At 42.2% G+C, this 15,289-nt stretch overlaps 1 protein-coding gene across 8 annotated transcripts in view; it reads left to right on the forward strand.

The window, feature by feature from the left end:
* IGSF5 (immunoglobulin superfamily member 5) overlaps positions 1-14,575 on the forward strand; it is a 43,726-nt gene extending 29,151 nt beyond the window's left edge. For all 8 annotated transcript variants that reach the window (XM_077879262.1, XM_077879260.1, XM_077879257.1 and 5 more), the window contains 3 exons: positions 3,459-3,559; positions 4,792-4,865; positions 13,759-14,575. In XM_077879262.1, coding sequence (XP_077735388.1) covers positions 3,459-3,559; positions 4,792-4,865; positions 13,759-13,854 — 271 coding nt within the window. In that variant the 3' untranslated portion in view covers positions 13,855-14,575. The remainder of the gene's footprint in view (positions 1-3,458; positions 3,560-4,791; positions 4,866-13,758) is intronic.
* Positions 14,576-15,289: the final 714 nt, after the last annotated feature.

The following is a 15,289-nucleotide window of genomic DNA, read 5'->3' on the forward strand; positions in this document are numbered from 1 at the left end:
TGAAAAACAACCAAGCAACACCAACCCTACCACCATTAACACACACAACTGTGGGGTTTCAGAATTGTGTTAATCAAAATTAAGTACTGAAAATGGACAGCTCCGAAAACACGTATGCCAAATGCAAACTCATATGGTAAAATTAATTGTAAAATAAAATAGGGGATGGAGCTCCTGCCTACATTTGACTTGCCCTGGCTCACTTAGGAAAATAGATTTTCTGCTTGGTGTCTGGCATTTGCAACTCTTTCCACAAGAGGACAGTATGCACCGTGACTGTTGTCCCTCCTGTTTTGAGTCCATCTAGGGGACTTGAGGACCATTTTAAGAATAATAAAGAACCAGGCGGAGGTCCTGCTGGAATTTCTGGGGCAGTGGAGAGCAGTGAGGAAGCCAGCTGGATGGCTGCCGGCACACGAAAGCTGACCAGGCAGACAAATTAGGTAGCGTTTACTGCTTGTACCACTAATGGGGGAGGGGACAGAAAAATCCTTGCCATTCCCACAGCTGTCCAGAAGTAGCTGCAAGCAATTTTAAGGTAGCTACTATGTCAAGGACCTACAATAATACAATAACCAGCTGAAATGTCTGCAATATTTACACAAGTATAAATGCACTAAAAGGAGGGATTTTTAGATAGCAGTGACTTTGCTGGAGGTGTTATAACAAAACCATATCTAATTTTCAGTATTTTATTAGACAATTATAGTTTTTGAAATGCTGTGATTTTAAAATACCCTTTGGCTACACGTGGTGAATGAAGATGTGTGTCATCATTGTGTAACAGACACTGGCTATTTTCCCTTTGACCCCAATCGCTCAATGGTGATAATGTGGTGTTAGGAGAGGTGGCTGTGGTCTCTCTGAGGACACCATGAAGCAGCAGTCTGAAACTACACCTCCTTTGGGGCCTGACTTAGGGCAAGAGGAGAGGAAGGCAAATGGACTCCAGTAATTGTTCTGGCATTTCTCTTGATTGCTGTCATCAGAAGGAGGGCAGCTTGGATTCTTCTATTCACCATTATTGACTTCACAACATCTTTTATTTCTATTTTCTAGGATCTTAGATGATTTCAAAACATAGTACAGTGGTCAACAGCTATTTGGAGTCAAGTAGAGAATAAGAGGAATAATGACAAGAGCAGCAATAAAATGACAGTAGTGATGACAATAGCTAGTATCCGCTGGGTGCCGAACATACATTAGGCCTGGGAAGGAAAGACAGGGTGACTCACTGGGACCCCTGTACCCTACCTGCTTTCCCTGCACTGTGCTGGCTGTGCAAACTCCAGCTGCTCGCAGGTTCCTTCTGCAGTAAAATGACATGCATATGTCTTCCTATAGAATCAATGCATGTTTATTATAGAAAAAAATTAAAAATATGCTTTTAGGAAATGATTTTGAGGGACCTCTGGGTGGTACAGTCAATTGTGCCCAACTCTTGATTTCTGCTCAAGTTGTGATCTTAGGGTCTTGAGTAAGCCTCAGATTGGGCTCTGTGCTCTGTGAGGAGTTTGCTTGTTACTCTCTCTCCCTCTAACCCACCTCCCCTAAAAATAAATGGATAAATCTTTAAGAAAAATAGAAATGATTTTGAAATCTCCCCCTAATTCTATTGTTTAGAAGCAGGTATTATTATCAAAGTATGTGTCTGCTCACACACATATGCATTTACATAGATACACACATATGCATTTTGTGTCACATAGATACACACACATGGATTTTGTGAAATTTGGATCATAGTAAATGTTATTTCACAGCTTGCTTTCTCATTTGGCACTATTCTGAAGATTATTTCTGTTAACAAATTTCTATAATAAATAAATTTCTTTTAATGAAACAAAATATTTGTTTCATTAGCGTAATAAAAATACCTTATTGAAGTATAATGTAAATCCAGAGAAGTACACAAATCATAGGTGTATAGCTTGATTGCTTTTCACAAAGCATATGGACCTTGAGTGGGGACATGCAGAACTAGAACATTCCTAGCACCCCAATCTCCTCATGCCTCTCAAATCCTGTCTGCCCCTTCCTTAGGGTCATGTCTTTTTAAAGTTTTTTTTATTATTGTTATTTAAAAAATTTTTTTAGAGGGAGATTGAGAGAGAGGGGCCAGGGAGGGGCAGAGAAAGAGGGAGAGAGAGACTCTTAAGCAGGCTCCATGCCCAACACAGAGCCAAACTCAGGATCTCACAACCCTGAGCCCAAATCAGGAGTCGGATGCTTAAGTGACTGATCACCCAGGCATCCCAAAGGTTATGTCTTCTGACCTCTGTCTCTCCCCACATCCCCAGAGATTAGATTTTAGATTAATACAAACTTTATATAAATGGAATCATATCATATATACTCATTCATTTTGGTTTTCTTAAGTGTCACACTGTGAGATTGGTCCATATTGTTCAATGAAGATGTAGATGGTTTATCATATAATACCACACTCTGGGTATATATGCAACTTATTTTTCCCTTACATGGGCATTTTGGATAGTTTTGGGGGTCATTATGAATTCTCTGGCACTAAGCAATTTGATATGGATCTTTGGCGACAAGTTCATAAGTACTCCTTCCTGTTTGTAGTAGGTTGGGTTTATATCTACCAGTGAGATCTGGGTAGTAGAGTCAGAGTAGGTAGGGCAGACAGCATTGCCATACAGTTTTCTGAAGTGGGTGTGTTAGTTTATACTTTCACCAGCAGTGCATGAGAGCTCTCACCTGTAATAATTCTTACAGGTGGCATGGAATTTCATTTTGAAGATGTATTGTCATGTATTTCACTAGTCCTCAGTGGTGAGGCACTAGGCCATTTGCAGTATTTGCTGTTATCAATAGCATGAATGAACATTCTTTCAAGTAAATCTTTGCACATACCTTTGGTTATTTCCCTATAATAAGTTCTTAGTGGTCACGCATGAATATTATTAAATCTTTGGATATCCATTGTCAAGTTTTCTTCCCCTGGGGTGTTGCACACATTTTTATTGTATTTCAGAGATTGGCACACATTTTCTATAAAGGGCCAGATAGTAAATATTTTGCTTTTGCAAGCCACGCACTCTCTATCACAATGACTCAGTTCTGTTGATAGCTATACATAATATGGAAGCAGACGGGTGTGGCTGTGTTCCAATAAAACTTTATTTATAAAAATAGGTGGTGTATTTGCCATGTAGGTCTTAGTTTGCCAACCCTGTTTAATTTGGTCACTGGCTTCTGAGGATTGATTATCGACTGGGGAATGGAGTCCATGGGGCTATCATGATGAAGTTCCATCTCTCCCCACCTCAATGGGAGCATGAGAGACAGATCAATCGCACAGTCTGCTGGTGGCTCTGAGTGTCTTTCCTGATGCTGTGGTAAGTTCAGCAGGCACGAATGCTCTGGGTGGAGCAGTGTGAACTGAACGTCCACTGCTGATTAACATTTGGCTTTTTAAAATGGTCTAATTCCAGGAACTCTGCAAGTATGAAGACAAACAAAGAAACTTCTGAGATAAACTTAAAAAGTGGGAGTGAAAACAGTGCCTATAGCCCAGATGAACCGAGGACAGCAAGTGAGTGGGCATGTGGGGCAGTCAGAAGACCTGGGCATGTGCAAGAGGGGCTGGCTGCACCATGCAGGGGACTCAGCCCTTGTGGGTCATTATTTTTTGAGTAACTTTCAGAAGAAGGAAAAATTTCAGGACTAGAAGTATTCTAGGAGCAGAGAAACAGTAAAAAAAACCCACCCATTTGTCCAAAGTTTAAAGTAAAGTGGGATGAAAATTTAAAGGCTTTTAAAATAAATTTTCTGGTTTCTTTTTTTTTCATGCTTTCTCTTTTGTAAAAGCCTTCTATCTTTAGTAAAGCATGTGAGGAGGCATTTTAATACATTGAGGGTCACTTGCCCCAAATGTCAAATAAAACTGAAACTCAAGGAGAAATCTGTTCCTACTGAGCTCTAGAGGGTGTGGGAGAATCAAAAAAGGAAACCCAACTTTGAAAAGTCTTTGTAGCACCTGAACATCTTCCCTTTCGAGGACACAGTCCTCGTGGGGGCATCTTGGATGGCTTGGCCACCAGCAAGCGGCAGGGGTAGGATTTGATCTAAGATCCTTCTGGAAGGCAGATGAGAGAGGAAGGGAGTACACATGGGTAGGAGAGGGAGACCCGGCCATTACAAGTTGCCTGGCAAAACAAATTCCATGGAAAGGTGTTTGGTTAGTTAGTTCTTGCTGAGAGGCTCTCCCTCAAATTGTTCTTACTAAGATTGGGGCTGCCCTCCATGGTCATCTCTCCCCCTTCACCATGGGCACCTCCCATGTCCATTCCAAATGGCTCACTTCAGCTTCCACAAAGCATGACCATGTCCTTTCACATTCTGACCACAGCTTACAAAATATCCTATGGGCAAATGTTTATTTATTAGTGTTTCAAGCAATTAATCAAGTAGCTTGACCAGAATCATGGCCCAAACCAAACCTCTTTGTCTTTTTTATCCTCTTGTGTTCTGTATTTATTTTCCCTTTATTTATTAAAGCTACGGATTCACCTTGTCTCTGGATGAGGCTAATGAGTCAAGGAAGGACTTGACTGTGAGTTTGGCATATTTTTATTTCATTAGAAAGTTAAGATTTGAAAAGTATATGACCTCAAGGGAACGCTAAAAACAAGTCTGTCTGTGGTTAAGGATTACTTTATGCTAGGGCTACTACCTAAGAGCCAATGTGTTTCTTTATAAATCAGAATTGCTTGGATGTTATTTGGGTTTTGTCACTCACACTCTAAAATCATTCTTCTCTTGCAGAGCTTGCTTCTCTCTCGCCAGAGTCCTCCGAATCCAGTGCTCTGGAACAACACAGAAACAGGCAACCACATCAGGTGATTGAGACTATTTTCCCTATTTGGAGATTTTTATTTTTAGCCATTTAAAAATCCTTGCCTGTTGGTAGGTGATTATAAAATAGTACTTGCTTTATGTTCAGGTTGGAAGAATGAGGCCTTTGCTCACTGGTCAACCTGCTAGCATGGAGGACATGTAGTGCCTCTTGCACAGAAGTGTAGGTGAGAGCTTGTAGATCTTGGGGTATCTCTTACACGCCCACATAGAGATGCTGAGTGGGCAGTTAGATGTGAAGTCTGGAGTTCCAGCTAAGGAACACTAGTTGTAGATATTTTTGGTTGTTAGGCAAACTCTGGTGGGTTCCATCCTTCCAAAGAACATGAAGAACACAATCACCCGGGACCTATGAGGACACGGTATGTTACTTTTGTGACACAAAGCAGTGTTGGTTGCCACAGATGAGTGAACTGCAGTGCATACACAGAAAATGTGATTCTTTATATCCACCATTGTATTAGGCAAAATATGTATTTTCTGACCTCCACAATGGTACCTTCTAATGAGAAGCACTTTGATATGACTCTGTGATGCTGTCCCGATGTTTATGGATATCCTCCTCTTTAGCTCTTGGAAAAGGCTCACTTGCAGATTGGGTTCCTGACAGGACGTGAGATCTGTGGTCTTGGCTGTGTTCTGCCTATGAGTCCCTATTAGTCTGAGGTGCTGCTGTGGGGAGTGTCTTCACAGACCCATCATTCTTTCTTGGGGGCAGATATTGACTTGGGTTGCTGGGCAGCTCCAGGCCATAATATTACTCCCCATGGTTGGGATTGAGCTTAATCCATATATCTTGTCAGTGATGTGTGCCTCCCAGGCCTTTGTTGGGGAGGCGAGCTTTGATTAATGCTCAGCCATGTATCGGGGGATCTAACTGATGCCATTAGTGGAAAACAAGTGGTAGCCAGATAGTAAGACATATGAGGGGTCTATGGCACAAGAGAACATTGGCATAAGTGACAAATTGTTGGGTTCCTGGTACAAATTCAGGCTATGTCCTTAGGCTGGGTGTCAGGAAAATGGAGAGGTAAATTTCTTTCCATCACGGCTGCTCTCTTTGGCACATAAATCTTCTGATGCATTCAATCTGGCCCAGGGAGAGATAGCTAGGGAGGTATAACAGGTTCTCTTTCAAGGGGCCATCTCTTGAGTAAGGTGTGACTGGCAAAAGGGAGTAATCACCAGGCTGTGAAGGATGTTTCCTGTCAAACCTCCACAACTGGACCTGAGTGGGAGCTGTGGGCTGATGGAAGAGTTCTTTTCACCCAGAACAAAGCATGGTCACCCAAGAACACATTTCCTCCAGCCCTTATTTCTGCGACTTTTCTATAGTTACCTTTTACTGTCACCTGTCTTTCCACCAGACAAGCCAAAATGCTTATGTCTGGAATCGGGGGCATGAGGTAGGCAGGGAGGGAGTCAGAAAATATTATGTCAAATGATCCCCCCACTGAAGTAGAAATGAAGACAAAGGGGAACTCTAGATGCATTTGGATACAGGAATGGAGAATGATGTTTTGGAGCTAGGAGTAGATGCTTCTTAGGCTTGAATGTTTTGAAAATATGCAGGGAGAGAAACTTAAGAAGTCTTTGCTACTTAAATATGTAACCAACTAAATAATCTATTGGTGGAAAAAGAACAGTGGCCTGAAGGTGCTGGGCCCTGGGGGATGGTCACCTGTGTTTCTTGAAGTGTCTGTCAGGCTTCTAGGGGAAGGTGCATCTCAGCCCAGAGCATTAGGGTCCCTATGAAACCAAACAGAATGTAAGGAAGAGGAGCTGCTTTTGCCTGGGCTAGAAACTGGCAGAGAGCTATTTAATCAGCTGTATTCTTCTACTTAGAGTGTGAGAGCTTTAGTGCAAGCACAGTTTTGAAGAGTTCCATCTCCGATCATTAACCAAAGAGTGCCTCTCAGGTATGGGCTTAGGCCCTGTCTGCAGGTTGCCAGACAATCCGGACTCAAGATGTGGTCTACGCTTTCCATGAGCATGTAGTGAACGGAGGGAGCAAGACAGATGGCAGAGGGAGTGGTCTGGCCTCGGAGGATACAGGCCTGCATGTGGGCAACTGGCCACTTGAGAGCTGCCAAGTGGCCAAGCCACTTCTTATAGAAGCAGGTCAAGGTGACCTGTGGCACAAAAGTCCCTTTTAGAACTTCTCAATGCCAGCCCTGCAGCCCTGCCTGGTCCATGGGGCCATGTTCTTGATGTACAGGTGGAGGAGGACCTTCCTCAGAGCTTGTTAGGACTTGGGGCAGGAATACTTGAACCTGTGCTTTCTTGTCTCCTAGCCTTTCTCCATTCTGTAGTGAGCTTTGACAGTTAACAGCCCGGGAGAGGCAGCTGGGAGCTTCTCAGACCCTCTTCATCTTTCTTTCATCTGGGCCTCCTCCCCACAGGCCTCAGTATGACTCTGGCCCATGACAGAGCCACCCATGCTGTTATGGGGTGTTTCCATTCCCAGGGGCTCCTCTGGGACTCCTGCCCAAAAAGCTGGCTTGTTGGGAGTTTAGGACTGTTAACTCCAGACTACACAATTGTGCAGAAAATCTGTACTAGCCTCGGGTTAGCCTCGGGTCCTGAAAAATCCTTAGCTCCAGCTGAGAGATTTCCAGCTGGGAGTCAGCCTGCAGCAAAGGCTTTTCCCATTCCCCATCACCATGGAGCTGGTGGGGGCAGATGCACATCTTATCCATGGAGGCATGGCGTACACATCAGCAGCCAAGGCTCCCATTTTGTATTAATAGATCTCACAGTGGGGTGATCTTGGCTTTGCCGACAGCACAGCTACTGTTGAGTACATGCTCTTGTTCTCTCTTCATGCTGGCTTTCTCGTCTGCTCAACCCGCTGGTCTTATTTTCGCTCAGCATTTTCAGATCTTAACTAATGGGTGGCCATGGACCACATGCAGTCCAGCACAGCATTCCCAGGTGCTCATTAAAAGTTATTTGTTGAAGTGCAGAATGTCTTCCATGTCTCGCATTCTGGTGTCACAAGCAAGGAGATACAAGGAATGTATGTACAGTAGAGATGGTCCCCATGTGGATAATCACAATCTGGTCATGACAAGCTATATTATTACACTGGTATAAATTAGTATGCTTTGTAAAAATATTGTGTTTTGAGTCATTGAATAAAAGTGAATAATTCCATGTCAGATTGCCACTTTAATACTTTGCAGTCTTGGGCACTTTGGTTTTCAAGAGTATCCTGTTCAAACACCAACCAAAGAAGGGGAAGCCTGAAAGGCTAAGGGCTGCATATAGGAATTGTCAATGTGGCCTTTAGGATGACCAGATTTTTTGGTCCTACCTGTGGACCACCTGGCTCAGTGGACTTGGGGAGCAGCCTGAGTGCATCTGAGTTTTAAGACAACATGAGATAGTTGTCTAGGTGGCTGGGTCTAAGAGCAATTAGCTACCTTATAGCAAGATGGAAATGGGTGGCTGCTGGAAGGGACAGTAGGACATTGCCACCAACCAACTTGCCTATCTGCAAGTTGTATCTGCAAACCACCCATGGTTATGATTTGCTAGTGTCCCAGAGCGTTCATAATACTCATGTTAAGTACACTGGGTAGGGGTTGTACTGGACTCTTTTCAGGGGTGGAGGGTGCTGTGCCCTTATTGGAATCATGCGTATCCCCTGCAAATAGAGGAGGGTCCAGCCCTGAGCCTTGAGTGTGTATCTGGCTTAGGGACCAGTGAAGTGCTCTGAGGAGCAGGCATTGTGTCAGGGTCATTCACATCTTCACCTTCAAGATCACAACTTTCAGCCCCACCCAGAGTCCCATGTCTGATCTCCAGGTTGTGGTGAGCCTCCATGCATTGCATCCTCAACATGCAGCACCAGCCATGATTTTAATTACATCCTACACCCAACAGTTACTAAGACAGGAAGCTGGAATTTTAATACTTAGGATGTGCTACAAACCCCATTTGTTGCTGTATCAGCTTCCATAACTCTTGCTCCATCAATATCCTTCTGATTGAGGTCCAGAACGCCAGAGACCCATTGGCCTTGGGGAAGATCAGCCTGAGATGTCTTGAGAATCCTCTTTTTCAGATCTCTTGTTATGTCCAGATGCTTTCAGAACTGACAGCCCTGAGAAAGCTTTGGAGGGGGGAGGGCTCTGCTCAGGGACAGGCTGACATGAGTCTGGTGTGTTGGTAACTCTGGGCTGTAAACACAGGAAAAGGTACCTGCTATCTGCCTGGAGCTCTCCCCCTTGCTCATCCCCACCTCTAAGCCCACTCCCCTATTAGGATCTCCCCTGAACATGGGACTTTTCACTAGAGGCTGAGAGATGGGGGCAGTCCTTGTTCCTACCATCAACTGGCAGAAAGGAAGGATGTGCCCAGTATCCTGGATCCTAAGAAATGCTTGCTGAGGATGGAGGTTCATCCAGAACCTATAAGTTCCTGCATCTTGGTACCTTGCTGCTCCCTTGGTACATCTCAGTGGAGCAGTATACCAGAAGCTCTTTGGGTGTTTGTTAAAATGCCAAGTCCTGAGTCTCTTCCAGCCTTTCTTGATCAGAATTTCCAGGAGATAGGGTCAAAGAATGGGTGTTTTAACCATGTTCTTCAGGTGATCTGCTTCAAGGATGATATTTTAATGACTCAAGATAAAAATGTAATGGACGTGTATAGCGCTGTTCCTAAGGGCAAGTCATCACGGAGTCCTGGGGTTTTCCTTACAATCGTGCGATGGGAATGACTTCAACTTGCCAAAAAAGCATGGAGAGGAATTTGGAGTGCTGTGTGATACTATGATGAGTGTCACATGGAAGGGTCTCAATGCTGAGGTTCTTGACAATCGAAGTTCTTCACAATCATGGGGGAACACTTTTTAAACCTCCTGTAGTTTAGGTGGGTCCTAAAGCATACTGCATTCACTCTATGTGAAAGAAAAACAAGATTTTAGGTTGTAGAGCCCCCAGAGCATGTATTAAATTGTAGGAAGTATCAGAAAGGAAAACAAGAAAGTTATGTTCAAAACTGACGTATACCAAAATGTGATGCTTCTCTCCACTGATGATCCCTATCCAGGCTGGACTTAGAGTTGGGATACATCATTCCGACTTTATTTTCTAGAAAGGAGTTTCTGTTGGTGAAGTACAGTAAACTCAAGCATAACTGCCCACAAAACATGTGCAGACAAAACTAATCAATAAAATTAGAAATTTTGACTAACAATTATAGCTAATGGGAAGGGTAAACACCATTTATTTATTTATTTATTTATTTATTTATTTATTTATTTATTTATTTTTAATAATACATTTATTTTTTATTGGTGTTCAATTTGCCAACATACAGAATAACACCCAGTGCTCATCCTGTCATGTGCCCCCCTCAGTGCCCGTCACCCATTCACCCCCATCCCCCGCCCTCCTCCCCTTCCATCACCCCTAGTTCGTTTCCCTGAGTTAGGAGTCTTTATGTTCTGTCTCCCTTTCTGACATTTCCCACACATTTCCTCTCCCTTCCCTTATATTCCCTTTCACTATTATTTATATTCCCCAAATGAATGAGAATATATAATATTTGTCCTTCTCCAATTGACTTATTTCACTCAGCATAATACCCTCCCGTTCCATCCACGTTGAAGCAAATGGTGGGTATTTGTCGTTTCTAATGGCTGAGTAATATTCCATTGTATACATAGACCACATCTTCTTTATCCATTCATCTTTCAATGGACACCGAGGCTCCTTCCACAGTATGGCTATTGTGGACATTGCTGCTAGAAACATCGGGGTGCGGGTGTCCCAGCGTTTCATTCCATCTGTATCTTTGGGGTAAATCCCTAGCAGTGCAATTGCTGGGTCGTAGGGCAGGTCTATTTTTAACTCTTTGAGGAACCTCCACACAGTTTTCCAGAGTGGCTGCACCAGTTCACATTCCCACCAACAGTGTAAGAGGGTTCCCTTTTCTCCACATCCTCTCCAACATTTGTGGTTTCCTGCCTTGTTAATTTTCCCCATTCTCACTGGTGTGAGGTGGTATTTCATTGTGGTTTTGATTTGTATTTCCCTGATGGCAAGTGATGCAGAGCATTTTCTCATGTGCATGTTGGCCATGTCTATGTCTTCCTCTGTGAGATTTCTCTTCATGTATATGCCCATTTCATGATTGGATTGTTTGTTTCTTTGGTGTTGAGTTTAATAAGTTCTTTATAGATCTTGGAAACTAGTCCTTTAACTGATATGTCATTTGCAAATATCTTCTTCCCATTCTGTAGGTTGTCTTTTAGTTTTGTTGACTGTATCCTTTGCTGTGCAAAAGCTTCTTATCTTGATGAAGTCCCAATAGTTCATTTTTGCTTTTGTTTCTTTTGCCTTCGTGGATGTATCTTGCAAGAAGTTACTAGCCAATGGGATCCAACAGTACATTAAGAAAATTATTCACCATGACCAAGTAGGATTTATCCCCGGGACACAAGGCTTGTTCAACACTTATAAAACAATCAATGTGATTCATCATATCAGCAAGAGAAAAACCAAGAACCATATGATCCTCTCATTAGATGCAGAGAAAGCATTTGACAAAATACAGCATCCATTCCTGATAAAAACTCTTCAGAGTGTAGGGATAGAGGGAACATTCCTCAACATCTTAAAAGCCATCTACAAAAAGCCCACAGCAAATATCATTCTCAATGGGGCAGCACTGGGAGCCTTTCCCCTAAGATCAGAAACAAGACAGGGATGTCCACTCTCACCACTGCTATTCAACATAGTACTGGAAGTCATAGCCTCAGCAATCAGACAACAAAAAGACATTAAAGGCATTCAAATTGCCAAAGAAGTCAAACTCTCCCTCTTCGCAGATGACATGATACTCTACATAGAAAACCCAAAGGCCTCCACCCCAAGATTGCTAGAACTCATACAGCAATTTGGTAGCGTGGCAGGATATAAAATCAATTCCCAGAAATCAGTGGCATTTCTGTACACTAACAATGATACTGAAGAAAGAGAAATTAAGGAGTCAATCCCATTTATAATTGCACCCAAAAGCATAAGATACCTAGGAATAAACCTAACCAAAGAGGTAAAGGATCTATACGCTAAAAACTATAGAACACTTCTGAATGAAATTGAGGAAGACACAAAGAGATGGAAAAATATTCCATGCTCATGGATTGGCAGAATTAATATCGTGAAAATGTCAATGTTACCCAGGGCAATATACACGTTTAATGCAATCCCTATCAAAATACCATGGACTTTCTTCAGAGAGTTAGAACAAATTATTTTAAGATTTGTGTGGAATCAGAAAAGACCCCGAATAGCCAGGGGAATTTTAAAAAGAAAACCATAGCTGGGGGCATCACAATGCCAGATTTCAGGTTGTACTACAAAGCTGTGGTCATCAAGACAGTGTGGTACTGGCACAAAAACAGACACATAGATCAATGGAACAGAAAAGAGAACCCAGAGGTGGACCCTGAACTTTATGGTCAACTAATATTCGATAAAGGAGGAAAGACTATCCACTGGAAGAAAGACAGTCTCTTCAATAGATGGTGCTGGGAACACTGGACATCCACATGCAGAAGAATGAAACTAGACCACTCTCTTGCACCAGACACAAAGATAAACTCAAAATGGATGAAAGATCTAAATGTGAGACAAGAGTCCATCAAAATCCTAGAGGAGAACCCAGGCAACACCCTTTTTGAACTCAGCCACAGTAACTTCTTGCACCCTTTGTTTTTATATAAACTCATGGGCTTTGCAAATGTTTTGCATCTTGATGAATAGTTAACACAAAGAGCCTTCCTTCTCGTCTCCTCTTTCCAGGCCTCAACTCACTGCCAGTCCATTTTTCTGTTTATTTTGGGAAACTCTGTTTCTTTCTCTCCTGAGTCTGTCAGTTTTGAAGGGTAAGCGCATGAACGACTTGAAATGTGGATCAAGTCTTCCCCGCTAATCACCACCCTCCTGAGATAAACAGAAATACACTCTTGGTAAATTTAGAAAACGGCAATGCTTTTGTGCAGCCCAGCCAGGCAAACAAAAGGCAAACAACAACTGCAAAAATGTCAAGCATATTCACAGTGGAAGCCCAGTTCTTAAAGCATGTTGCTGAGGTGGCTCCACCAGCTTCCTGTTCTCCCTGTAGGACTGGGAGTCACTAAGTTAAGACCATGTACCAGAGTGATTCTATCCTCAAGACTTATTGACATTCTATTGCAACTTAAATAATGCATGGTGCCCAGTTACATTATTTAGGGTGTGCAATGCAGCTGCAGTGCTCTGGAATCTGAGCCGACACTCTCAGGACTGGCAGGAAAACATATTGCATGTTTTGCAATATGGCAATACTCTTCAGCAGGCATTGGCCCCTCTGGAGGAGTATGTGATTTGCTTAGGATCACATTTCCCAATGAGAATGGCAAAGACTACATTTCTGAGAGGAGACAGCAGCACGGCTGCCTGGGGGGACAGTGGGGTGACCTGTACAGGGGGTTGTTCAAATTTGTCCCTTGCCTTTAGAAGGAAAGTATGGTTTTAAAGAAGGTTAGAAATATTTTATATTTTCATACAGAAGTTAGAATTTCCATAGGAAGAGTTAAAAAAAAAAAAGAAAACAAATTGGAACAATGCATCTTTGCTATTAATTTGCCTTCATACAAACAAATATTGGGTTCTTTGAACTGCATTGCTCATTAGGCCCTGAACTCAGAAACTTCTAGAGTGTGTGGTCATTGAAAATAATGAAATAAAGGAAGGACGTGTGTTGACATTTTGGTTCCTCTCTGGGCCCTCACATTTCATCTTATCTGATGAGTGGAGCTTTCTGCTCAGGTGTGCCTTTTACATTCATCTCCATTGATTAAATCCATCTTCTCTTTGTCACCAGGGACATGACCATCAGCGGCCAGGCCCGGTAGGTCGCCCACAGGTTTCCTTCATCATGACCAGTCCTAGGACTGTCAGGAACGTGACTTTGGTCTAGTGAAGATGTCCCTTCAGTTCCATTTTGCACGAGGCTGATGACCTGCATCAACAAATATAGTCCTTCCTCTCTGCCCCAAGCGTGGGCTCCAGCTCTGCCAGTGGTACGAGGAAACAGTGAAGCCGGAGTAATCTGAATGGACACTTCATAGTGAGAAAAGGATCTATTTCCTCACCTTCCAAAGTAGAATTTGGCTTTCAAAAATGTTTCAAGATTTTAGTGAATTCCACCAAGTAACTAAGTAAAAGCTGCAAATTCATCATCTTAATTTACTTATCACTCAACACTCCTTGCTAATCCAATAAATGCAGATAAGCCTATATCCTACCATGACTTTTAAAATATTTTTTTATTTTAAATCATATAAAGATGATATTTATGTATGTTTAATATATGGGGCATTATTGTATATTATCCATGAAAAAAGAGCATACACATTAGGATCAAACAGAAATCTAGGATTGCCTGGAAAATCAGAACTTATGGGTTAGGAGTAAGATTAAAATCAAAGCCGATACGCATATTGTGAAATATTTCATCATTGGATATTTATATGAAGACATTCACTTTTATCTGCTCCTTATCAGTCTTGCTCTCGTGTTGTCCGATGGGTTAGATGTGGATTATACTTTGTGGGGGATGTACCTTACATGTTACAAATGCTGTGAAAAAACTGGAAATGGATAACATGTTCTTTAAGAAATAAAAGAGAAAACACTAAGCCGTATGTATTGCCTTTCTTAATTCCTTACTATTCAGGTAATAGTTTAAGGAATCATGATATTTAGGAATCAAGCAATTCTAAGAAGTGAAACCAGAGATGTCTGTAAATAAAATCATATCTTCATGTTAGTCTTTGATTACATTTGCCTCATAAAGTTAATATGAACGTAGTTATGAAGAATAAAATTACTGCATTTTCTACATATTTATTTTGTGTGTAGATATTGTCAGTGCATCTCCTGCCCATCTCTTCATGTTTACCCCAGAGGCAGGACTATTATTTGGCTGAGTGCTATGCCAGTTGGTACAGATTTCTATGATGCTTAGTAATTAGAGACAGTAATTAACAACACGCCCAATATGGTCCTGCTAACATGGAATGTGACTTTTAAAATGTGTTGAGATTTTAGTGTTGATTTATTTATTTATTTATTTATTTATTTATTTATTTATTTATTTTTAGTGCTGCTTTAGAGTTAGTATTTTAAGTTTTTTTTAAAAAATTTTTTATTTATTTATGATAGTCATACACACACACACACAGAGAGAGAGAGAGAGAGAGAGAGGCAGAGACATCGGCAGAGGGAGAAGCAGGCTCCATGCACCGGGAGCCCAACGTGGGATTCGATCCCGGGTCTCCAGGATCGCGCCCTGGGCCAAAGGCAGGCGCTAAACCGCTGTGCCACCCAGGGATCCCTAGAGTTAGTAAGTA

The sequence above is a fragment of the Canis aureus genome, chromosome 30 (genome assembly GCF_053574225.1).
Source record: "Canis aureus isolate CA01 chromosome 30, VMU_Caureus_v.1.0, whole genome shotgun sequence".
In the NCBI taxonomy this organism is placed as follows: domain Eukaryota; kingdom Metazoa; phylum Chordata; class Mammalia; order Carnivora; family Canidae; genus Canis; species Canis aureus.